The sequence below is a fragment of the Sinocyclocheilus grahami genome, unplaced genomic scaffold (assembly GCF_001515645.1).
Source record: "Sinocyclocheilus grahami isolate Dianchi unplaced genomic scaffold, SAMN03320097.WGS_v1.1 scaffold40.1, whole genome shotgun sequence".
Taxonomy (NCBI): domain Eukaryota; kingdom Metazoa; phylum Chordata; class Actinopteri; order Cypriniformes; family Cyprinidae; genus Sinocyclocheilus; species Sinocyclocheilus grahami.
In genome coordinates, this window is record NW_015505219.1 from 2,397,871 (window position 1) to 2,423,124 (window position 25,254).

At 38.0% G+C, this 25,254-nt stretch overlaps 1 protein-coding gene across 1 annotated transcript in view; it reads right to left on the reverse strand.

The window, feature by feature from the left end:
- The window catches only part of LOC107582091 (cell adhesion molecule 4-like), a 124,028-nt gene extending 99,220 nt beyond the window's left edge, over positions 1-24,808 (reverse strand). The window contains exon 1 of the mRNA XM_016267822.1: positions 24,548-24,808. Within this exon, the coding sequence (XP_016123308.1) occupies positions 24,548-24,623 (76 nt within the window). The 5' untranslated portion in view covers positions 24,624-24,808. The remainder of the gene's footprint in view (positions 1-24,547) is intronic.
- Positions 24,809-25,254: the final 446 nt, after the last annotated feature.

Here is a 25,254-nt window from a genome sequence, read left to right on the forward strand (position 1 = left end):
AGGACAGCTGACTCCTAAAGTTTTTGATATTCTTCATATTCTGTGTGGTGGTCAGTTCACACTGATAGAAATTAATCTTTTCCAATAAGTTTTAACTGATTTTTACATTTTATGGGCATTATGGGCACCTTTATAAAGCCTTTTTTTTCTAAAAGTGTCCACTATCTTTTGAATACTGATATTTGAAATTATTACAATAATAAAAGATACACTGAATGTGAAATTAAATCCACAAGTAGGTGGCAGCAAGTCCCTGTTAATAAGTGAGTCATTGCGATTGAACCGAATCATTTAAACGGTTGATTCATTCGGGAACAAAACACAGTCATGTTGCTCAGAGACACAAAACAGTGCTGTGGCTTTGTTTGGAATAATTTTTGTTGGCGAAATAGAGCAAAAACAGGCAATATGGTGTCTAAAACGTAAGTCTCTTAATAAAACTTTGTTTATTTGAACCGAATCATTTAAACGGTTGATTCATTCAGGAACGAAACACCGTCAATGTTGCTCAGAGACGCAAAATAATGCTGTGGTTGTGTTTGGAATCATTTTTTGTTGTCGAAATAGTGCAAAACCAGGAAATATGGTGTCTAAAACGTAAGTCTTTCAATTAACTTCTTGTTTATTGAACTGTTGTAAAAAATCAATATCACATTTGTAATCATGGTCATTTTTGGAGAAAAAAACGTCACTCTTCGTGTGAAATTGATTAACTAGGCTATATAAAGTGGTATAAATTAGGGATGGGCGATATCTTATCGTTTGCGATATACTGGTAAAATTCTCCCCACGAAAAGAATTAGTCTTCCTGCGATAATAACGATAAAGTCTAGTTGTTGACATATTTCTGTGTGCGACAGTGTGGAGCGACATCACGGAAAGCTAAATGAGGAGCTCGAGCTGTAACTGGTTTGGTTAGGGCTGTACAGTGCACAAAAATACAGTAGCATGTGTGCGATACAGTTTTGCATGTGTGCGTTTTATTCAGCGATAACTGGATACCTTCCTGGAGCATTGTCAGTAGTATTTCTTCTGCTATGGATATATGGAGTTTCTGTGCAAGAGCGCCCTCCGGCTTCCAGTATGAATTAAACAGTCTTTACATTGCGTGTGAACTCATTAATGCTCACCCTATTTTGGGTAAAAATAGAAAAGATAATACTTTTGTTATAAGAAACAGGATTCCCTGAATTATCGTCATTGATATCGTTATCGTAATAAATACCAGAAATATCGTGATACATTTTTAAGTCCATATCACCCATCCCTAGTATAAATATATACATTTTCTGCCCCCATGTCTTGAATTTGTGATCAATCTAAAGGCATTTCATTAGACTGAATCATGCAGTGAAAGAACGCACTCTAAATGCGCACTCGCACTAGTCTAGACTTCATGTAATGTATGCGTGCACTCTATAGGGCTGTTTTGAATGTTTTTTTGCAAAATACTCGATAATGTCAAATCGCACATCTTTAAAACAACAATTACAATATTATCGCAGACGATAATTTTCTGTTTTGGTTTCACAACACAACCTTTATTATTTTAAGATAAGTATTCACACAGTGGGATAATCATCCTGGAGGTGGAATGACTTTTGGTTAATTAGACCCCCATCAATACTGAGAGAGAAATCTGAAGTCTAACAGCATTCTGATCTTCAGTCAGTCACTTGCAATGCCTGAAATGCTTTTAAAGACGGCTTTTAAAAAAACAGTTCTCTCCCTCTGTCAGGCCTCAGGCTGAACATGTTGTGTGGTTGCAACCATGGCCAAATCATACACGTTTGAACATGTGAGGTGGCCGTCCCAACTGTACCAGCCTCTGATAAAACACACAATCCTGCCAAACATTTCACGCACTTGCATCATGAAAGAGCCCTTGACAACAGACGGAGGAATGATAGAAGATGAGAAACTAATGTCACCATCTCTTCACTGCTAACTTTCTCATTCTAATCTTCGGTCATTGGAGGAGGCGGTAACCTGGGGACTTTCTGTGTCAGACTAAAAGCAAAAGTGGTCTCAAAATGAACCAATCACCGGGCCGAAAAAGACTTTAATTTTCCCCCAATTTCACAGGACTTTCCACGGCCTCCTACACAGAAAACACTTGTCACACTCTTTCATAACCACATCTCTTAGGTCACGGCTATTTCTCAAGCCAAGACTTTAAAGGGATGAGGAGAATGAAAATGAATCTGAACGAGAAAGGAGACTGGAATGATGCCATTAAGGCTAAAGAGTTGTAGAGAGATTGAGAAAGCATGAATGGAATCAAAAGAGGGGGCAGAAAAGTCTTTCAAAGAGAAAGTGGAAGTGAAAGCCTGCATGGGAGTGATTGATATCACACGCTGTTTTACCTTTCATACTTACATTATACACTGTCTTAAAATATGTTTATATTGTTAATCAAATGTGCATTACATTACAGAGCAATTTTAACTAGTTGCTTTGACATTAAACCATACTGTGAGATTTTTTTTTTTCAGACCGTCTAATAAATCAGTCACAGCGTCGATTATGCGTAACTGCAATTAAATTAAAGTTTAATTAAACACAGCCTCTGTTTTTTGTACATTTCCTCTTGGAAATTTCCCCTGACAATGTTCAGCGCTTGAATATAATCACAATTCACACGATTCACAACTCAAGAGCTTTTACACAGAATGAGACTGATATAATAAAGTTGTCAATTACAGAGAGAACAAGAAAGTACAATAGGGGAAAAAATGCTGTCCTCTTGGATGAGAGGACCAAGCAAGTAAATCAGAATTATTAACAGGCCCACAAATATAATACAGTACTATAGTGTGTAGGTGTGTAAGAGAGTTTATCTAAACCACAGTCAGGTGAAAGTTTGCTGAAAACATAACAGTCACAAAGTTATCAGTCATATGCCTCGTCCCAAATGTCCTCCTATGAGTCCAATACTACACTATGGCATGGATTCCCAAACTTTTTGCCAGCCAAACCCCTCCAACCTAAAATATTCACTTGAAGTACTGAGAGTTAATGTTAATGTTTAGTTATTATTTCAATAACTTAATACATTCCTGTTCCCTTTTCTCAGATGTTGGTCAGTGGTCACATGACATGCAGGCAAACAAATTATTTAATCTTTTTTTAGTAGTGTTTTATAACCCCAGTTTGAGAAACCCTGCCCTGTGTTAAGGAAACAAAAAAAGGTTTTATGCATGCTATTTAATTGTAAAAAATCTTTACTATCTATTTTCTACATTATTTTCATAGTTTCTCTGTGAAATACAAAAATAAAAAAATACCGTTTCTGCATTTTTCTCCCATATACTCTAGGTATGAAGCACATAAAAAAATTATCAAGCAGTGTAACATTCATTCTTCTCTCGTCTTTCATTTTCTTTCGTTTTTCATCTTCTTTTTCTTTCTTTCTTTCTTTTTTTATTGTGGTTATGAAGAGCCCTGAAGGTCAAATGAATTATTTCTCTTCTGTGTTTAATAATAACAAAAAAAAATTAATATGCAGAAAATGTGAGAAATCACGTCTTCATTTTTTCACAAACCCCTGACTTTATATCTAAATGATCCATTTTTAATTTTTTTTAGAAAAGTACTCCTCCGACACTCGTTCCCTCTGGGTGTCTCCTTCATTTGCTCTTTCCCACTTCTTTTTCTCTCTATCTGTAATTACTACTCAGTCAGGAGACATTTTAATATATGGCAAAGTAGCTCTCCTCTGCTCACAGCTTAGTCATTTTTCATTTTTAACTTTCCCTCTCTTTTCTCAGTTTCCTTCATCCTAAATCTCTCTCCTCGTCTGATCTTCTACTCATGTTTTTCCATCTCCTTAATCTGTTTATCCTGTCTTCTCATATACGGCATAATCTGTCGCATAGTCCTAAACATACACACAGAACTGGGATAAACCATTTCCGCTGCACATACAGACGCTCTTCATTTAAACAAACCATTTTTTGCACACAGTATTTCAGCACATCCTCCATTTATCAAGGAAACCTCAATCCCCTGATGCACTAGCTGGCAGAAAGTGCTCAAACACACACATCTGTGTCCCTGTCTCTGTTACTTTTCCATCCCCTGCAGTGGAACATGATTGCCGCCCCCTGGGCCAGAACACAGCATGTGCATTTGTGTATGTGGGTCTCTTTAACACCACGAGGCAGTGGGACTGGAGAGCTGAGCTCTAATGGTGATAGATTTTCAGCATAACGGATGTGGCTCCACTTCAGATAAAGTGGGTCATGTCTGAGGAACTGCGATGAATTCGCACAGTGCCAAATCCAAATGCATTAGCCTCTCTGTTTTATTTAACGAAGACGGTGGAGAAAGCGCCGGGGTGTGTGTGCTTGTACGGCACTTCAACCATTTGAAGTGCACATGCAGAACTGCCAACGAGTAAGTATTTGCGTTAGGGTTGTGTGTAACTCAAGACGGGAACAGGAAGTGCTGATGACTTACTCTCATAGAGTAATACAGCGAGTGTGCTGATGTATTTTGGCTTATTTTTCAGGTTGTCTCATTAAGACAACTTCATTGCCTCTGACATCATCTTTTTTAGGCTTTTCATGCCTTGATTAGACAGGACAGTGAAAAAAAACATATGGGATTGAGAAATTATGGACTCTGGACTCAAACTTGTGTCTCCGCAGATGCCAAAAAAGCATCTGGAGACTTAAGTCACCCTTAAAAGTATCTGAATGTCATTGCATTAAATTCAAAATGTCAATCTGTGTGGCATATGCAAACCTCAGAACTAAACTTTACTTGGGCTTGTTTGCAGTGACTTTTATACACATGGGCCCGTATTCATGAAAAATCTTAGTGCTAAGAGTTGCTCCTAGTAACAAAATTCTTAGAAAATTCTTAGAAATGTGGTAGCCTCTCTGTTTTATTTAACGAAGACGGTGGAGAAAGCGCCGGGGTGTGTGTGCTTGTACGGCACTTCAACCATTTGAAGTGCACATGCAGAACTGCCAACGAGTAAGTATTTGCGTTAGGGTTGTGTGTAACTCAAGACGGGAACAGGAAGTGCTGATGACAGTTGATGTATTTTGGCTTATTTTTCAGGTTGTCTCATTAAGACAACTTCATTGCCTCTGACATCATCTTTTTTTAGGCTTTTCATGCCTTGATTAGACAGGACAGTGAAAAAAAACATATGGGATTGAGAAATTATGGACTCTGGACTCAAACTTGTGTCTCCGCAGATGCCAAAAAAGCATCTGGAGACTTAAGTCACCCTTAAAAGTATCTGAATGTCATTGCATTAAATTCAAAATGTCAATCTGTGTGGCATATGCAAACCTCAGAACTAAACTTTACTTGGGCTTGTTTGCAGTGACTTTTATACACATGGGCCCGTATTCATGAAAAATCTTAGTGCTAAGAGTTGCTCCTAGTAACAAAATTCTTAGAAAATTCTTAGAAATGTGGGTGTTTCCCCTTAAAATTAAAGAAAAGATCCTAGTAAAGAAAAGTCATTCAGAAAGCATCTTAACCCTTAAAAGAGGTCTTAAGGTCCAAAATTGTTAGGAGTACGGACAAGGACTTTTAAGAGGCTTAAGAGTTTCTGTAACATCTCCGACACCGCGCAGAAATGCCATAGAGCCAGAAATGGAAGTAAATCACTACATTCAGTGTGCGAACTTCGGGGCAGCTAGGGGGAGCTCGGCTCCCCTTAATAAGACATGGGCTCCCCTGAAAACGTGATTTGTGAAATTTTGGGGGGTCTCGAAAAATATTGACAATGTGTTATTTTGACGTGCAATTTCAGTTTTGTGTAAAGTGATCATCGTGGATTATTATGTGTAAAATTGCAAAAATATCATTCATTCATGCATGACGGCGATTTAAACCTAATTCACTTCAATAAAGATAACTATACATGCTATTCTTGTCATGAGCATCAAGGTGTGGGGGCGCTGCGGTGCAAATTCCACTCATGTTTAGTACATGTTAACTCAAAGATTCATAGAACAAATATAAACGTTGGACTCTGTGGTCGATTCTGTGTTAAGGTAAGGCATGTTGTTTGCAATTATGTGTTGTGGCTGGGTTGTTATAGGCCTGTCTGCGATGTCTTAGGCCTAATTGAACGGAGAAAGTATGGTATTCTTCTGTAGCCTGAACGACGAGTAACTTTAACCGTTGTTCATGTGAACTCAAAGACAGTCGGATACTTTGTTTATAGAGTATTTGTGGGTGGCTGTTTGTTGTTTCACCTATCAATTCGTGTCAATGAAATATAATAGGGTAAATCCTGTTTAGTGATTTATTTTATATAGTGCTTATGTAGCTGTTATGTATCGTTGTAAGTCATTGTAAGACTACATTAATTACATTAACATATTTGACAACTCGAAAAATGCAACTATGCAGCAGTGATGATTTGAGTCTATCACAACCTTCTATAAGCAAAGTCATCACACAAAACAATTACAGCACTTTCAGAACCTTGTGTCGCTGTTCATTTCCTATAATAATAATAATAATAATAATAATAAATAATAATGCATTTTATTTATTATGCGCTTTTCTTAACTCAAAGCGCTACAACTGCAAGCATAGGTGACAACAACAAGCATGGGTTTCTTAACCCATAGCACAACCACAAGCATAATAAAATAACAGCGATAAACAATAAAACAGTATAAACATATTCAGATACAGTAAGCAACTTTAAAAAGATAAGTCTTTAAAAATTTCTTAAAGCAGTTCAATGTTGGAGAATCTCTAATTCCGGCTAATGGAAGATGAGCGATAGGCCTGTAGTTTGACAAATCCTCTACATTAGAACCAGCCTTTTTAAGAACTGGTGTAATGGCAGCTAGCTTAAGGACTGAGGAAACCTTTCCAGTAGATAGAGAGGTGTTAATGATTGCAGTAATAGAGGGACCCAGGAATGTTGCACACGGTTTCAATACCTCAATAGGCATAGGATCAAGAAGGCACGTAGATGGATTCATAGACATGACCAGTTTCAAAATATCATCTGAACCAGCAATTTCAAAATTTGAAAAATGAAATGACAAATTTATAGGGTGGAACTCATTGGTCAGCAGTGAAGAACCAGCAAGCATGGAATTGTGGATATCTTGAACTTTCTCAGTAAAATACTTATGAAATTTGTCGCACAACTCAACAGAAGGACTCATGTTTTGATTACGAGGCTTCAAGAACCAGTTAATCGTTTTAAACAACTTTCTTGGGTTATCAACACCTTCATTAATCATGTGGTTACCAACCAACTTTGCATGTGTGGATTATACAACCCCAAATTTGGGACGTTTTGTAAAATGCAATAAAATGCAACAAAGAAAAGATTTCCAAAGTTTTCACTGACCAACGTAAACGTATTTTGTAAATATTAACAAATTTTGATTTTGATGGCTGCAACACATTTAAAAAAAGATGGGACAGAGGCATGTTTAACAATGTGTCACATCAATTTGCCTTTTAATTACAATGTTTAATTTTTTGAGAAATGAGGATACTAATGTTAAAGTTTTGCAAGCAAAAGTTTTGTCTAGGATTGCTTGATACAAGACTTCAGATACAGCAGCAGACTGTGGTAAAGGACAGCAGTTTTCTGAAGTACTCCTGAGCTCATGTGGCTATATTTAACACCACAGCATAACCGTTTCTTATGCACTGCCATCTGAGGGCTCAAAGGTCATGCACATTTAACTGAGGTTTCCTGTCTTGCCCTACATGTACTATGATTTCTCTGGATTCCCTGAATCTTTTCACAAGATTATGTATGGTAGTTGGTGAAAGACCTAAATTCTTTGCGATTTTGCATTGAGAAATGTGATTTTTGATTTGTTTGACACTTCCCTCATGAAATTTGGCACAAACTGATGAGCTTTGCTTGCAAAGACTGAGATGTTCCTTTTATACACAAACATGATACCCTCACCTATTACTTACTGTGAACTGTTTCAAAATAGTTTAATTTAGATATTCTATAACCTTTTCACTTTTATTTTGCCTCTGTCCCAACTTTTGAAGTGTGTTGCAACAATCAAAATCAAAATATGTTAATATTTACAAAATACATTTACGTTGGTCAGTGAAAACTTTGGTAATCTTTTCTTTGTAAACCAAAACTTGACAACAGCAACTGAGTTCTAACCTTCTGTTTTCTCACTAACAGAAACGTTTACATTTATGCATTTGGCAGACACTTTCACCCAAAGCGACTTAAATTGCATTCAACATTTAATCAGTTTTTGCTTTCTCTGGGAATCAAACCCATGACCTTGGAAGGGAAATGATGCAAAGCAGATAAAGAAAATGACATTGGGCTTTAACTCATGTTACCCACATATACACAGAAAATATTATATAAAATAAAAAAGTAACTTTTTGCCGCACTCAAAGGAAAAAAAATACATCTAGGGGCAGTTGCATAACCACTACGTTAAGACTTAACTAGTTTGGCCAACTTACAACTAGTTTCAAAAGTAACTTTTAAAAGCTATGACCAGTCTTGAAGAAAAAAATTTAGATGACTAACTCATTATGACTAGTCTAAGCAGTTTATGTAACCGGCCACTGATCTCAGCACCAGCTGACCTACAAAGTTTCTTTCATTTAATTCCGACAGTGATGAAATGGATGAAAGCGAACAAGCATGTGCTTGTCTGAAGCACTGATATTGTTTTTTAGATGAAATCACAGGATTTTGAACCTATATTTTTGTATATTTTTAGCCAATAACATGCTACAGACATGCTCATTTTTATATTTTGTAAATTTTATTTTTAATAGTAATTTAATATTAAATAAATTTGTGTGCCAGCTAGTCCAAGCCTGCTCAGAGTGCCTAAGTAAGGAGTGTGTGAGCGCATTTGTATGCGTATGTGTGTCATTGTTCCCGCTGCAGCTGTATAGTTGGCAAAAAGTCTGGATGGTACAGCTCGGTTGGGATATTTCATGAGTGGATGAGGACTCATCTAGCCCTTTTATTTCCAGACTGCTGCCGGTTTCACTAGAGGACTGTGGTTTATACAGCTCTTTTTATCCTCTCATAGAGAGCCTTGTGACATATATGCAGTATACAAACAAACTAAAACGTATTTTTTTTGCTTTGTTAGATGGAGCATGACTCGACTAAACCACATATAAATGTATAAACAATGAATGAGAGGGCAGCATTACCAGAGTTGCCCATATACCACACCATGTTGCAACACAGTAGGGCTATTGCAGACAGAAACAATACTGTACTACATCGATGTTTCCTGTCGGCTCAGTTTTTGAGTGGACTTTGCTGTTCTGATTCGCATGAACGGTATACGAGTGGAGCGACTGAGCGGAGCGCACACGCATAGAGAAAGTGAAAGTGAAACCTGAGCGGTGAACTAATTTTCGGCAGCCGAAATTTCGGTGCACCTCTAATTATTGGCAACATCAGAAATGGATATTATATAATAGATGCTTTTTTGAACATTTTAGCAATTTAAAAATATAAAAAAAGGATTTTTTTACACGGCACCCCTGCTCTCGACAGATGGCACCCCGGTTGGGAAACACTGGCCTAGAGTGAGCAAAGGCCGGGGGCTAGAGTGAGGAACAGCCGGAGGGCTAGAGTGAGCAGAGACTGGTGGGCTTGAGAACTTCGCAGCCGGCGATTTCGATGAAGGAGTGTCCGGAAGGTTTGCGGCAACCACATGTGACGACCCCGGGCTGGACTCCACTTCGTCCACGGTGAAAGCCGATCCGGCGATCCACAGCACAAAGTTGTTTTATTTCCTCAGCAACCAGCACGGATCAGCTCCAGGCATGACGAAGCAGATATCGTCCTCTTTTGGAAGGCCAAACAAAGTAGTTTCGCTTTCACAACGAAACACACAGTGTCTTCACGACATGGCGGCGGCAACAGCAATACTACAGCGAGAATAAAAGTTACGCCTTCTTTCTTTGCGTGAACATTTGGGCGGCGTTATGCAAATCTTCCCAGATAGTGACGTAGGTATGTGGGGGCATGTTAGAACGAGCCGTTTTAGGTAGGCGTGGCTGACTCTTAACTTTTATAAAGAATATCTCTTTGGATTTGAGACTTTAGTCTTTGCAACTTTACAGATATTCTTTATGCACTAAGAGCTTGTACCACTCCAAAGAGAAAGGAAAAATTTTAATCGCATCATATGACCCCTTTAAGGTAATACCTTCAGGAGAATTCGAGTCAAACTGCAGCTCCAAATCATTCCTTGGCAAGATGCAAATAATTTTAATATATTCATCCCATGGTGCTTCAGGTCCAGAGCAATGGCAGTTGTGTAAGAGTGTTTCTTCAACTATGAGATCTTTTAGCCATGTAGACTTTTAGAAAGTAATCTTTCTTAAAAGTAACTTTTTATACTTTCACTAGTTTATTAAATTTTTGATAAAACTACTAACAATCTCCAACCTCGAAAAATATATGTACCATAGGAAAATTCTGTCATACTTTCTGAAAGTGAAATTTCCACCACATCTCCAATTATGTATTTTTGGGAGTGTTCTGTGGTGGAAATGAAGGTGCTGGAAATCCAATTTTAGAATAAAATTATATTTCACAATTTAGGTTTAGACAGCTTGTCTGGGGGAAAAAAGCACATTAAAAGTGATATTTGCTTTGGGTTCTTTTTTTCTCATTTTTTCTTTCTTTCCTCATTTGTTAAAACTATACATATATAGTAAAAATTCAGAAAGTCTTCTCTCAGTGCATAAGTTTGTGTGTGTGTGTGTGTGTGCACATGCAAGTGACCAGGCCATGCAGAGAAATGCATTCTGCATAATAATGACACAAGCACAATAATGTATGTGTGTGCGAAAGAGCTGCACACTTCTGAGCCAATGACCGCTAATGTCCCCAAGTGCATATTACACACACACATATTGTGGGAGCACACATCCATACAGACCCAGTCAATCCCCTGCTATTCCCTGATTTGCACATAAACCTTATGCTATATTGCTTGGCAGAGAGACATAAAGAGCAATATATAATGGATAAAGAGATAAACTGGGCTTGGGGGAAAAGAAGGAAATTGAGGGAAAAGAGAAGGGAAGAGAGATGGACTGAGTGAGACGTGTCCGCTTTACATTCCTCACCATGACAATAATGCAAAAATTAAAAATTGATGTGAGTAAATAGCTTTAAACGTCCCACTGCTGTACAGAAAAGCTCCCGCTGGATATCACCCAAACTGAGCAATGACTTGAAATTCAGAGAGAGCGACAGACAGCAAGAAGGTGAGTAGAGAGGAATCGTGAGACTTCTGAAAGTGAAACCAAAGAACTTCAGTGGTGGAAGGAGTGATTGAAGGAAAATATGAACAAAACTGAGTGTGATATACAGGCAGGGCGAGAGGAGAGGAAATGAGGGAGAACAAGAACTTTTAGTGGGCTGAAATAGAAAAGTGAGAAAGATCTGCTATAACAAAAATGCAGCACAGCACATATGCAAAGTGCACACATCAGCAGACCGAGAGAGAAATTAGAGAATTTAAAGAAAGAGCCAAAAAGAGAGACTATTAAGTAAAGAAATTAGGGCTCTGACCAGAAATGGACTGGGTACAAGGACTACCGAGCAAGGGAATCTACAAGAAATTTTAAGTTTCGAGAGGTTTAATTTGACTAGCACATTAAACTGCTATTTATAATACTTAAAGTATGCTGTCTAATGTATAATGTTTTGGAGAGAATATTTCTGGAGATAATGCCAGGTAGTTGTTTTATATCATCTGTGAGTGTTCCAGCAGAAAATGCTACCGCTTACCTGTAAACATATATTTTTTATATAAATTATATGTTGGACAGTTCTGCTGCTGTCAAACCGTGAACAGTTTTTTGTTTAATTCAATTTATGTTTATTGTGTAGCATACACTATATATTTGGGGAAAGAAACATCTGATTAAGCAAAATCAAAGCATATTTGCTTAAGCATTAGTTGTTTGCCCCTAGAACCGAGACAATCTCGGAAACGTAATCCATTGTTAGAGGAAGTAATCTCCTGCTATCGGAACCTCAGGGCAATTCTGTCCAACAGCCCTGGAAGGACAAACTCTCCGCATCGCCAGAACAACAACAAGATGACCTCACGGTCGCAACTGTTTTCTACCAAACAATAAGGAGTCTAAACACCGCAAGCGCATACTAACAAGTGCTGCCCTCGTCCTCGAGGCGTGCCTTGAGATTTTAATTGTGGAATTACCAGCAACTTTTTGAAGCTTTTTGTTTTGTGGTGTAAATTCATTATGGCTAATGAAGATTTATTTACCACTTACTAATTATCCAAGATCAAAGGTTAACTCCCAAGCCTGAATTCGTTGTACTCGGGTTGGGAAAGAGGACAGCGATGTGCTGATGCTGCAGTGTTGGATGGTGTTGTACTGTCTGGCTCTGATACATGTTTGAAGTGCTTATCAATCCTGCATCTCACATCACCTCAATTTGTTTTCAAAGTAATCTCCAGATAATCATTATCACTGAGAGTTTCCTGTTAGGGAACTCTATTGCCTGACCATGTAGTTCCACTCTGTGTGGCCCTTGACCCGTAACAGTGGTGCAGATCGCTTTGAATACAGGAAAGTAATTACCTTAGTTTATGTGCCGGTTTTCAATCAGGTCCTCTCTTTATAGTCAAGCAGTAATTCTCTGCAATTTCAATTCCAAGATTTGAACTGAGGCAGCAAACATCATGCAGAATTTGATACAGCATGCAGCTATTTCAATTTGGATGTAAGGAATAGACTTAGAATTTATATATGACTGTAATTGCTAACTAGAAAAGCACAGTTTGTCCAGACAACTTTTACCTTAAAACCTTGTCTTAAATTTTTTTTTGAAACAGTAGAAAAAGCCTTGAAGTTGTAAGGTTGATGGATGGATGGATAATATATTTTCATCATATTTAAATAAAAAATAACAATAACTTTAATAATAGTGTTAAATTACATTTTGTGGACGAACATTTTGTGAAAGAACAATTCACTTCCCAGAATGCAATTCAGTACATTTATCTTTCTGTCACTGCAGTCGGAGCTATTTTTGTTAACTAAAACTGGAACAATTTTTTTTTCAGTTACCTTTAAAAAGTTTCAGTTACCTGTACCTTTGTTAATGTGATAAGCACTAAAATAAACTAGAAATAAATAAAAACTCAAGCCAAACTAAAACTAAACTGAAATAAAAGTAAATTAACAAAATAAATCTAAAAAATTATACTAAATTTCAAATGAAAACATAAACATTAAAGCTACTTCAAAATATGAATAAAAAAATATTATAGTAAACAATTAATACTAAAACAACACTAGTTTCTAGTTTGATTTCATGTGGCATGTGGCTAATTCAATTCAAATTAACATTCATATATTAAAGGAGACATATTATGCCCCTTTTTACAATATGTAATGTAAGTCTCTGGTGTCCCCAGAATGTGTCTGTGAAGTTTCAGCTCAAAATACATCATTTAATATATCATTTTGAAAATGCCTATTTTGAGTGGAAGCAGAAACACTGTTTTTCGGGCCTGTCTCTTTAAATGCAAATGAGCTGCTGCTCCCCGCCCCCTTTTCCAGAATAGAGCTACGCCATTACAGCTCAGACCTGCTAAAAAACATCTGTTTTGGTTCTGGTTATCATGTTTATCGCGCTGAAATCATGCGTTTTAAACCATATTAGTTTAAACTTCTGATACATTTTCAGTACTTTCAGGGAGTACTAAACTAAGTTCTCATTCACACACAAGTTTACGTTAAAAAAACAGTCGGTTATGTTTGTGAAGTTAAGCAGCTGGGAAATAAATCGCATGTTTATTTTAGATCTGTGTGGCAGCAGCAATATACACTGAACAGAATTATAAACGCAACACCTTTGTTTTTGCCCCCATTTTTCATGAGCTGAACTCAAAGATCTAAGACTTTTTCTATGTACACAAAAGGCCTATTTCTCTCAAATATTGTTCACAAATCTGTCTAAATCGGTGTTAGTGAGCACTTCTCCTTTGCCGAGATAATCCATCCACCTCACAGGTGTGGCATATCAAGATGCTGATTAGACAGCGTGATTATTGCGCAGGTGTGCCTTAGGCTGGCCACAATAAAAGGCCACTATAAAATGTGCAGTATCTGTCAGTATTATATTGTATCTGGTGTGACCACCATTTGCCTCACGCAGTGCAACACATCTCCTTCGCATAGAGTTGATCAGGTTGTTGATTGTGGCCTGTGGAATGTTGGTCCACTCCTCTTCAATGGCTGCGCGAAGTTGCTGGATATTGGCAGGAACGGGAACACACTGTCGTATACGCCGATCCAGAGCATCCCAAACATGCTCAATGGGTGACATGTCCGGTGAGTATGCTGGCCATGCAAGAACTGGGATGTTTTCAGCTTCCAGGAATTGTGTACAGATCCTTGCAACATGGGGCCGTGCATTATCATGCTGCAAATCCAGTGGGGACATAATTACGGATTATAATGACTTATACTGTCTTTTATTGCGTTGCATTGCCTCGCGCCGCGTAAACATAAAACCATGTCTGCATTTGTGATCGGAGAAATGACAAACTACAAACGCTACTCTACACTGCTCAAAGCTCGCGTTTGAATCGTCAGTGGCAAATTCTTTAAATATAAAAAACTTACTTACAGTCTGTGAGTCAGAACAGCCGGCATTGTAGTCTACTCTACCAGAATCAGGAAACAGTCCTCCATAAAATGTGCTGCACACATTGGAATATTTGGGTTGAACTGTTCTGGAACAGTGTTGTAAATACAACTTAACCACTGATTTCTAGTCGTGTCCTCTTTTTGAAGACCAAACAAAGTAGTTTCACTTTCACAATGAAACACAGAAGGCTTGAGTGAGCGGCGGCCGGCGGCCTAGAGTGAGCAGAGGACGGTGGCTAGAGTGAGCGGCGGCCGGCGGCCTATAGTGAGCGTAGGCAACAACAATACTACAGTGAGAATCAAAGTTAAGCCTTCTTTCTTTGCGTGAACATTTGGGCGGCGTTATGCAAATCTTCCCAAATCGTGACATAGACGTGTGGGGGCGTGTTAGAACGAGCCGTTTTAGGTAGGTGTGGTTGACTCTTAACTTTTATAAAGAATATCTCTTTGGATTTGAGACTTTAGTCTTTGCAACTTTACAGATCTTCTTTATGCACCAAGAGCTTGTAACACTCCAAAGAGGAAGGAAAAATTAAAATCGCATCATATGACCCCCTTAATCTTTTTCACGTTTCCTTGGTTGGTAGATGCACCGGGGACCTGATTATAGCACTTAAAACCTGGAAAAGTCCGATTTTCTTGATATGTCACCTTTAAAAAGGAAGCCAATTCTTCCGTTCTAAATGTTGCACAATCCTGCAACTCTCATTTACCAGCCCACTGCTGAGCACTTCAGTGAGCATATCAGTGAGAGCAGAAGACTGGGATGGAAATGTGATTGTGTTTGTGTGTGTGAGCACTTCACCCCTGACCTGCCACTCAGCTCCAGACGGGTGGGTGGCCTGCAGTAAAATGTCCTCATTGATCATCTGTTCTCACTTTGTAATGGTGCCATGTATTTGCTGTTTGCTGCAGTCACCTACACAACTAGTTTCCACACAACTACTTACTCACTGTAGTCTCTCTCTTCTTCTTTAATGTTCCCACTGGATGCAGGATCTTTTAGCCTCCATTGATGTGTTGCTCTTTCTTTCCTGCGATTCTTCGACGATCTCAGTTGTTTGTTTTTCTTCCCTCTATCTCTTGCTCTCCAGTCTCCTCAGTCAAGTCTGGTGCCGTGCACACTAGCCTCTTTAACTTCCCATTCTCCACTGTTTCACAGACCATTGAACTGTGTAGTGTAGGTGCTGAGACCTTCACGCTGTTCTCCTTTAAACCTTCAGCCTTTTCTTCCTCCTTTTTTTTCCTGCCTCTCTCTCCCCTTACAAATACAGTATGTACCATGGTAAGTGGGTGTTTCTTCAACCATGTGCACTTCTGGCCCAGAGGACATTTAGAAAATACACTCTTTTAAACACACTTTTCACACTCACTCGTTTATTTAATTTCTCTACTAACAATGTTCAATAGTGTTCATACATGCATCAAATAAATTTTTTTTGGCATTTTTTCTGAAGGTCATGAAAATTCCTATCACAGTGTCATTTCCACTCATCTCAAATTATGTAGCATTCTGTGATGGAAATGAAACATGTGGAAATAACATTTTTGAAAAAAATGTCTGACTCATTTGTCTTAGCTAACATTTTACAGTATGTATCTTAAAAGTGAGGTCTTCTTAACATAAAATCAATTCGAAAAGTAGCAAAAATAAATGAAGGGATAGTGAAATGTTTCCAAGACAGTTGACCTTCATATAACAAAAAGAAAAAACCTTAACTCTATTGTCTGAACAATCAACCCCAGGGACATAAAAGTGCTCGAAGTTGAAGAAACACCAAACAATGGTATGTTGGTCATTTCTCAATCATTTTCTCTATCTTCTACACAGGATTTCCTGCCCCACCTCTTACAGTGCTTATCAATATAAGTGCCAAAAATTAAATAACTAGAAAAATATGTTATTTTGGTGAAATCTATTAATAGGATTCAGTCCTTTAGCAATTCTAAATAATAAACATTTAAGGTGAAGTGTGCAACTTCTGTGCCAAGAGCATCACCAAACAAAATTGCAAAACGTAACTGTTTTAAAACAAGGTAATCACCACGATCTTCCAGCAAGCCCATGTGCCTCTACCAAATAATTAAGTCAATTCCCAAGGAGATCTGAACCCTGGAAATGTCTTATAAAAATATGTATTTTTAATGCATAGTAACAGCCATGTGAAAAATATATATTTTTTATCACTCTAGCTGGCACTACACATTATTTTTCTTTTTTTTAATAAAACATTTCCAGAGTACAAATTTATTTTGTATCAAATATGATGTGGCTCCTTTAAGTGAACAATATGAGCACCCTTCTGAGAGCCGTTTTCTCTCTTTTTCTTTCTTTCTTTTTTTTAACCTTCTTAATTCAAGACAAAACAATGGGCTAATTTTTGCCACACGGCTTGTTGTTATCCACATGCACTTCATATACTGACTTAATGTTGCTTTGATGTGTACATGAAGATTGGTAGCACGCACATACACAACAGATTCAACACACGTGTACAATGTGACAATGTTTTAGGGTTAATAGATACAACGATAACTGTGTTGGATGCTTCTGTTTTGCACATTGTAATGTAGTTTATATTTGTTATATAGCACACCTTGTTCCATTTGGAGTATTATTTGTTTATAATAGTTTGTGTTCTGGATAGTTCACTAACATTCTGTAATAATGTTTTATGTTTTTACATAAATAAGGGTTTTAATACCAAAAATAATTTAAAATGGTATTTTGAAAAGGTTTATGAAGCCAGAATTATGACAAAAACAATTTCAATTGTGTAAATCTGAATTATAGACAAGTGTCATCTAACAAAACTGAATATTGCGTGGCATTTTATAGCTTTGAATTGTATTTTTTTAATGGTTTAGTTTGATTACTTTGAATAATTTAAGTATATTTGTGCACACATGCCAAACATAGGTCAAAACATTGACAAATTTGGCTGAATTATAAAAGCCAGAAGTGGTACTAAATAAAGAGCCGTTTGGGAGCCGAAAGAGCCGGTTCTTTTTGCTGAGCTGAGCCAAATAATCAGGATCTCTAAAAAGAGTATCAACAATCATCAAACTGACTGCTTTCAGACAGGTTTCCTTGTGTCTACCATTAGCAAACAGATAGCCCCGTCCCCAAACTCCTTTCACACCATTGGCTGGCCATTATTGCTATGTTGAGCGGTCAGGATGCTTCAACAAACATCATTATTTTCTGCTTATTAAAGTTGTCTCTGCTGGGATTAGAGATGGTTTTAAACTTGAATAAGTCAAAAATCCATCTGATCCACTCCCCTCTTCTTCTCTTTCAATCTCTCTCTGCATTAGGGTGTGCTGTGGTCAGATCTGACTCACGTCTCACACACACCTGTCCCGAGTAAGGGCTGCTCCCTCTAGCCCTCTGCGCTCATCCACAGCCTCATTATCACCTCCATGCTCTCCACATAATGTAATCGGTGCAGGCGGCATTAGTCTCCCTCTCAAGAAGCTACAAAGCCTTTCACACACACTCCATCTGGAGCAGGGGCCCATTTTAGTTCTAATAGTCCCTTCATCCAGTCAAACCTAGTGAGGGCTTTAGTTCCACTTAAAACTCCTGTAATTACTGCAAAAGCCTGGGACCTTTACCTCATGTGGGTAGGGAACAGAGACACGATGGGAGTCTTGGAAACTGGTGGAAGGATGAGGCAAAGAAATGAAAGTAGGAGCGAGAGAAAAGAGGTTAGGGGGCTGTTAAACAAGCACAGGGCAGAGTTTGCAAAGTCATGGCAACTCTGTCCCCTGTACGGAGGAATGTTCACCTCTGTGGCAATCAACCACAACATCCACTTAAGTCTGGCTCGCTCTCCTCTCCACCTCTCTTTCATGTCTCAGAGCCTTGTCTTTTACTTTTTTCTCTCTCTACATTAGCAGCTCTGTTCTCTCTCTAAGATAAAATTCCAAAAGGTGATTTTCTTGTTGTAAAAGAGAACAAAACTGAAAGGACTTAGCTCATGATTTTGGGATATTGCCAGAGTGAGAGATGATTAAAAGTACATATCTTCAAAATCAACTAGTCACAAATATTTAAAATATTATCTGAAAAATGTTCAGACTCTAAAAAAAAAAAAAAAAAGAGTAAGAATGGGGAACTCTGTACTGTATTAATATGAAGGAATTTTCTGTATTGATTGCATAGAGTTTTTTTTTACCTGTATTTAGAATTTTGCACTGCATTGGGTTGTGTTTTAGGGTTAACAGAAATATGGGTCAAATTAATGGATAATGTCAATGCAGATTTTTACTGTTAAAATACTAGGGCTAAAAGTGATATTTAAAAAAAGAAGAAGAAATAAATGAAATCTTAGGCTAATTGTCAATTAATCAGTTAATTAAAAGTGATATTTTTAAAAAATATCTGTAATTAACATTTTAACTTTGACAGCCCTAAAAATAGTTTCCCACAAATCGACCCCTTTTTGCTCTCCCATGTGGGTCTCTGTATCTAAAAATTGAAAGCCCCTATAAAAAGTATTTTACAGTTAATTATTTAAGAAATTAGTTATTTAAGAAATTAAGAGTCATAGTTGGGGTCCTTTTTAAGACTTAAAACTCCCCAAGTTACTGTGACCCAACCCTTGCTAAAATACCATTTATCTTAGTACTCATTAGAAGAAAAAAAAATTTGTAATTAACATTTTAACTTTGACAGCCCTAAAAATAGTTTCCCACAAATCGACCCCTTTTTGCTCTCCCATGTGGGTCTCTGTATCTAAAAATTGAAAGCCCCTATAAAAAGTATTTTACAGTTAATTATTTAAGAAATTAGTCATTTAAGAAATTAAGAGTCATAGTTGGGGTCCTTTTTAAGACTTAAAAACCCCCAAGTTACTGTGACCCAACCCTTGCTAAAATACCATTTATCTTAGTACTCATTAGAAGAAAAAAAAACTAGTTTCAGATTACTAAATTTCTATCTGGTCCTCAAGCTGTGAAATAAAGACTAAGAAATAATGCATTGCTATTTTGCAGTCTTATTCTCCATGCTGAGAAAGACATAGTCAGGCACCAGACAGCAAATCTGCCACTCAGATGTCTCACAGAACAAGAGGATGAAAAATTTGATCTGAATCAGACTGCACTTCACAACCGAAGTCTGAATTATTGACAACTCATGTCTGGTGAGGTTTTGCCTTCTCACAAGTGACACAGACAGAATCGGGTCCAGTACCAACAGGCACATTTCAATAATTCACACTTATCAGAGAGCAACCACTAAAATTCTCACAATAAATGTGCTTGCATTCAATCAAAGCGAGCTGCAGAAACTGCTTGAGAGTGATAACCCTGAAAAATAAGCCTGTTTAACTGGTGCACCTTTCCGAGTGTGTTTCATTAGAATAATAGTCGAGACGTTCTTTTGGGAAGAGATGGAAGAGGTTTCATTACAGCAGTGTGCTGGCCTTGCTCAATAACGTTTGTGGTCAACTTGTCCACAAGCGTCTTATTCATAATTTCTGTCATTTAAAAACCGCAATCTTCCAATAACCATCTCTTCAGCTCTGAAATGAGACAAGTATTGCGTCTAATATGAATGACCGCAGGCAGGCAGGCAGGAGATGGCAGCGAACATGAAAATTAAAGGAGTGTCCAATCAGTCAAATCAGATTGAAGATAATTACGGTGAAATACAGTTACCGAAACATGCCACCTGCGACAAACCCAGCCTGTGTAACGGCTCCATAAAACACGATGATGAATCCCAGCCCTTCCTTGAAACGATTTGAAATAGGTCTATTCCTCCCTGTTTATCTCCTCGTCCTCAAATTACAGGTGTTCACGAGTTTTAGCTCACATATGATTATTACTCGCTTATTCGCTTTTCTATCTTCTGTGTTGTTGCGTAACAAATAGGATCCCTAAAGGAACATCTGTTTATATAGGACTATAAAATGTGTAATCTATTACAGTGATAAGAGAAAGCCAGGTAGCTACGTAACAGTCTGCCACCAGCTTTCCATCTATATGTCGTCTTTATTCGTCTATTCTGAGCCTGGGTTTAGTGTTCGCGGTGAAATGAGAGTAAAAATAGGAAGCGTGTACCTGAAGGCTTTACTACGTGTCTGATTTCAACATACTGGTAGGAGGGCTTCCACTGCAATTAAATGTCAACATTTTTATTTTACTGGGGGAATTACACAACCATACACTGGAATCAAAGGATAAACCTTGGCTTAAGATAAAGGCTTCCTCATGGCATTACAGAACAAAGTGTCAAGTGAAAATACCAAGTTATGTCCTACATGCGCTAATCCTATTGCGCCTACCCTACATAATGCACCAATTCTGCATCTGAATAAGACTAGGAAATCAAAAGCTCAAAACAAAAGACGTACTTGATTTCTATGCGCATATATACAGCCCCAGACTAAAAAATGGCTAGGGAGCTTGTGAAATGAAATATTTAGGAGCCAAATGTCTTTTTTAGTTTACAAAATTGCCCGATGAAGACTGTTTTTCAGAAGTGGTGTAGTTCCCATTTGATCCTGACCATATTTGTGTCATCCTTTTTTTCTTTTTAGAAAAACATTTATCACAACAAATATCTATATTAAATGACAAATAATCATTCCTGGTCATGTCAAATCAGACATAACTGAAAAAATGAATCATGTTCATGCAACTGCACTCACGATTCACTGAGTGAAACTGATTCATATCACTAACTCACAAGCTAGTTTTGTGAATCTTTTCAGCTGACTCATTAAAAAGAACCTGTTCATAAGGGTCATTTATTCACAAATCAGACATCACAAGTCATGCTGTTCATTGTTGCATTACTCACTCACGATTCAGCTGTGTGAGTATGATTTAAACCACTAACTCACAAGCTAGTTTTGTGAATATTTTTGACTAACTCATTAAAAAGATCCAGTTCATAAGCGTCATTTTTTCACAAATCAGACATCACTACTCATGCTGTTCATTGCATGTAGAAAACACTGAGAATAACTGCTAAAACTGCATATGGACACACAAAGTTTTCCCAAATGTTGCCAATGGCTATTAGATTTTAAATTATTGTCATCCATTTTTATTATTTGTTGCATTTGAAACCATTCGCAGTATGGAGCTCTGATTTACTAAAACAATGGCTGCTTTTCAACCTTTATCCATTTGACTAGGCATGTCAAACTATATAATAAGACAACTATTAGAACTACAATATGTAACTGCATTTTACTTGAAGAAAAAGTTAAATCCATATAAATTCTCTTAAACTGTGCAGCTATTTTTATACTCTTTTCCGATTAGGAGGCAATTTGGCCCTCCAGCAGAAGCAACATTGACAGAGTCCCAAAAAATGATGAAAACAGATTCAAACGAATGACTTTCATATTGCTTGCCATCAAATAAACAAATAGAGATGATTAACTGTGCAGGGCCAGTGATGAGAGGGGACGATCAAAAAAATGCAGCATGCAGATTGCGGCTGGAGCAGTTGTGGCCGTTTATTGTGTGTGTGCTCGTGTGTGTCAGTCAGACAGCACTGCAAAAAAGAGCATGCAGAGGGAGAGAGATGGAGAGAAAGACAATGAGAGAGAGGCAAAAAGAGAAAGAGGGGCTCAGATGGAGAACACAACATGAGTCTGCAGGCCTGTGCCCAAGGGACACACACAGTCACTGAGCCTACATTCTGCATTTGTTGTGCTGGGGGAAGGGGCAGTTTCACACACACACACACACACACACACACACTATTCTATATCTTTCTTTTCCCCCACTCTCTCAAGCTATGATAGAGTGGTTTCTTATAGGTTCAAGTCTCTTCCTCCCATTATCCCAGTCACTCCATCTGTTGGCAGTCTTCTACTTTTCCACCCCGTTTACATCTTTACCTCTTGTTCATTGTCTATTTCTCTCTTTCTCATTCTGCTTCAGTAAGTACAAAGATAATTTCATCTCACACACTTTCCTTTTTTTTCCTCCCCATTCTCTCCTCTTGCTGCATCTCTAAGAAACCAACTTTTCCATGTTTTTTTCTGGAAACAGGAATGAAGATATGTCAATCTGGTATAAACATTCTCTATTGATTTAAATGATGAAGGGGTGTGATAATCAGTTGTCTCCATCCTTCTTTCCCTACCCCCCTTTTCTCTCCTATTTTACCTTGTGTCACTGGAGAGATTAATGACAGTCATCTCCATAGCTCCCTCTTAACCCCCAAGGTCCAAATGAAGAGACAACCTGACATTTGAGCAATGAGTACATACATATACCCATAAATCCAAAGCCTACGACCAGCACTTAAATACAATTATACACATTTCTTCATATTCAAATGTGGCCACAACCACATACAGCAAGAATAGCAATGTGTGGATCTATCTTGAACGCTGCTGGAAAGAATAAGAAATATTGGTCATTCCGGTCCACATTTACAGGACTCCAGACCGGTATTTAGTCTTTGCGTTGCTTGGTAAAGCGCCCACCACCTGATTTGGTTTGTTTTTGAATATATACAAACTAACTGACAAATGATCTGCAATGTAAGTTATAACTTGGTTGATGATGGAATTTATATCACAACAAGAACGGATGCGATTCAGCCTTAAAGGCCCGTTCACACCAAGCACGATAACTATAAAGATAACGATATAGTTCTAAAAATCGTTCTCAATATTAAAGAATAGCATAGTTCACACCACAACTATAACGATAACGATACAGAGGAACGATATCGTTGTGATCACTTCCAAAACTATTTTTTTTCCAGCTGATGAACGATAAAAAACTGACAGCCAATCAGAATCCATCCTGCTGTAATAAGCTCAAGAATTTAAAGCAGCAGACGCATGTGCGCTTAGAATAAACAGACGATATCGGTCGCTGGTGTGGACGCTAATATCGTTATCTTTATAGTTATCGTTCTTGGTGTGAACGAGTTAAAGACACCCAATAAAGTGTAACCGCATTTTCTTTTTGTCCCAGGCTATTTTCGCTTTTGCTTAATAATTATTCATTTGAGCCTCATCTAACAAACAGATGGCACAGCTTGAAGAGAAGAATTAAACGGCCAGCTATCTTCAAGATGCTCTTGTAATCCAAATCCCAGGACAACGGCAGATGCACTCATCATGCGATGGCAAGCATGAAATACGCGGCCCGTGTTGGGATTTGCTCTGACAGTCTTGTATTTGAGACTAATTTGGGACAGTAGCCTAACCCATGCGCAGAGGAGCCCAGAGCGGGACCTCCGATCAGCGCGATCATGATTATGGTAGGCTACCTGCGCTCTTGTACAGACTGTCGCAATGACCATAAACGTACACCTTGAGATCTCAAAGCACATTGGTAAATGAAAGAACATTACGCATGCACAAAGAAAAAGCACTGTGCACGGTATCTGAACAATGATGCGCGAGAGCGAAAACAAAGAACTCTGTGAATGCACCTATGCGTAGAAACGCATCTGAATATGAATTGACAAACATGTGTGTACTGTTCATGCAGTTATTGAGCGAACTCACTTTATTACTAAAGCAAACGGAGCAAGAAGAGGTGCAGGTGAGTGACGCAAACTACTGACCAAAATAAGCGATCATTAGCCTGCATGAACTGCACGTAACATAACAGGAAAGGGTGAAAACCGGAACCAAAAGAACTTTGAGAGAAACAAAATTCCCCTTTCGTATAGATGGCTAAAACGGAAGCTAACGTGATTTCTAACACATTTAATGCTGGCTATGTATATGCCTTTGTATTTACATATATATATGGCTATTCAATACATCTCGCGATGGCAACATTAGTGAACAAATGAATATAGTTCTCTCTAGTGAAACATCTGTCCGCGTTCAAGGCAAGTTCACGTCCAAAGTGTTTATTGACTGAATAAATATAATCTTACCTGTCTGTGAATAGGACAGGATCAGTAGGAGAGAAAGGGGAGCGCAGTACTTCCAAAAAGAAGAAAATGCCATCATGTGTGTTATTCCGATCTCTCTGTTAATTCCTTTCCCTTTGATAGGAATTAGAATAACATGAGCGCGCAGGCTCTCACCTACGAGTTATGTCTTTTCTCAACTCCAGTGTTAGCTGGAATCGTTGTGTGTTACATACCAGTACTCACACACGCACACTCAATCTGATACACTACTCTGAATGAAAGGTGGAAATGTAGCAGGGCAGGTTTTTCTTGGCCTCAGCCACAACCAATCGGATTTGACAATGACCAAGGCGCACACCAAATCATGGGCGGGGTAAAGTAGGCCTAAAATATTATAAAACAAATAACCATTTGTTTTTATCAAAAAGACAATGTGCTATACACCGAGTTCATAGCGCCATAACAGCTATTGGAACGAGTCCTAGCCTCCAAATGAACCGCTCTATATATTAACTTGATGAATTACAGTGGCGATCAATAAAGTTTTGAACGCTGTATATAAATAATCCGAATTTACTGGAAGACTGAGCTTTTTAATGAATCTCTAGCGTGTAATGTGGAGTCCGCAGAGATAAATGACAGATTCACTTACTGGACCAATTCAGAACAAGGAATTAGAATGTGATTCATTCAACTATGTGACATACGACGATCATTAGCAACCAAGC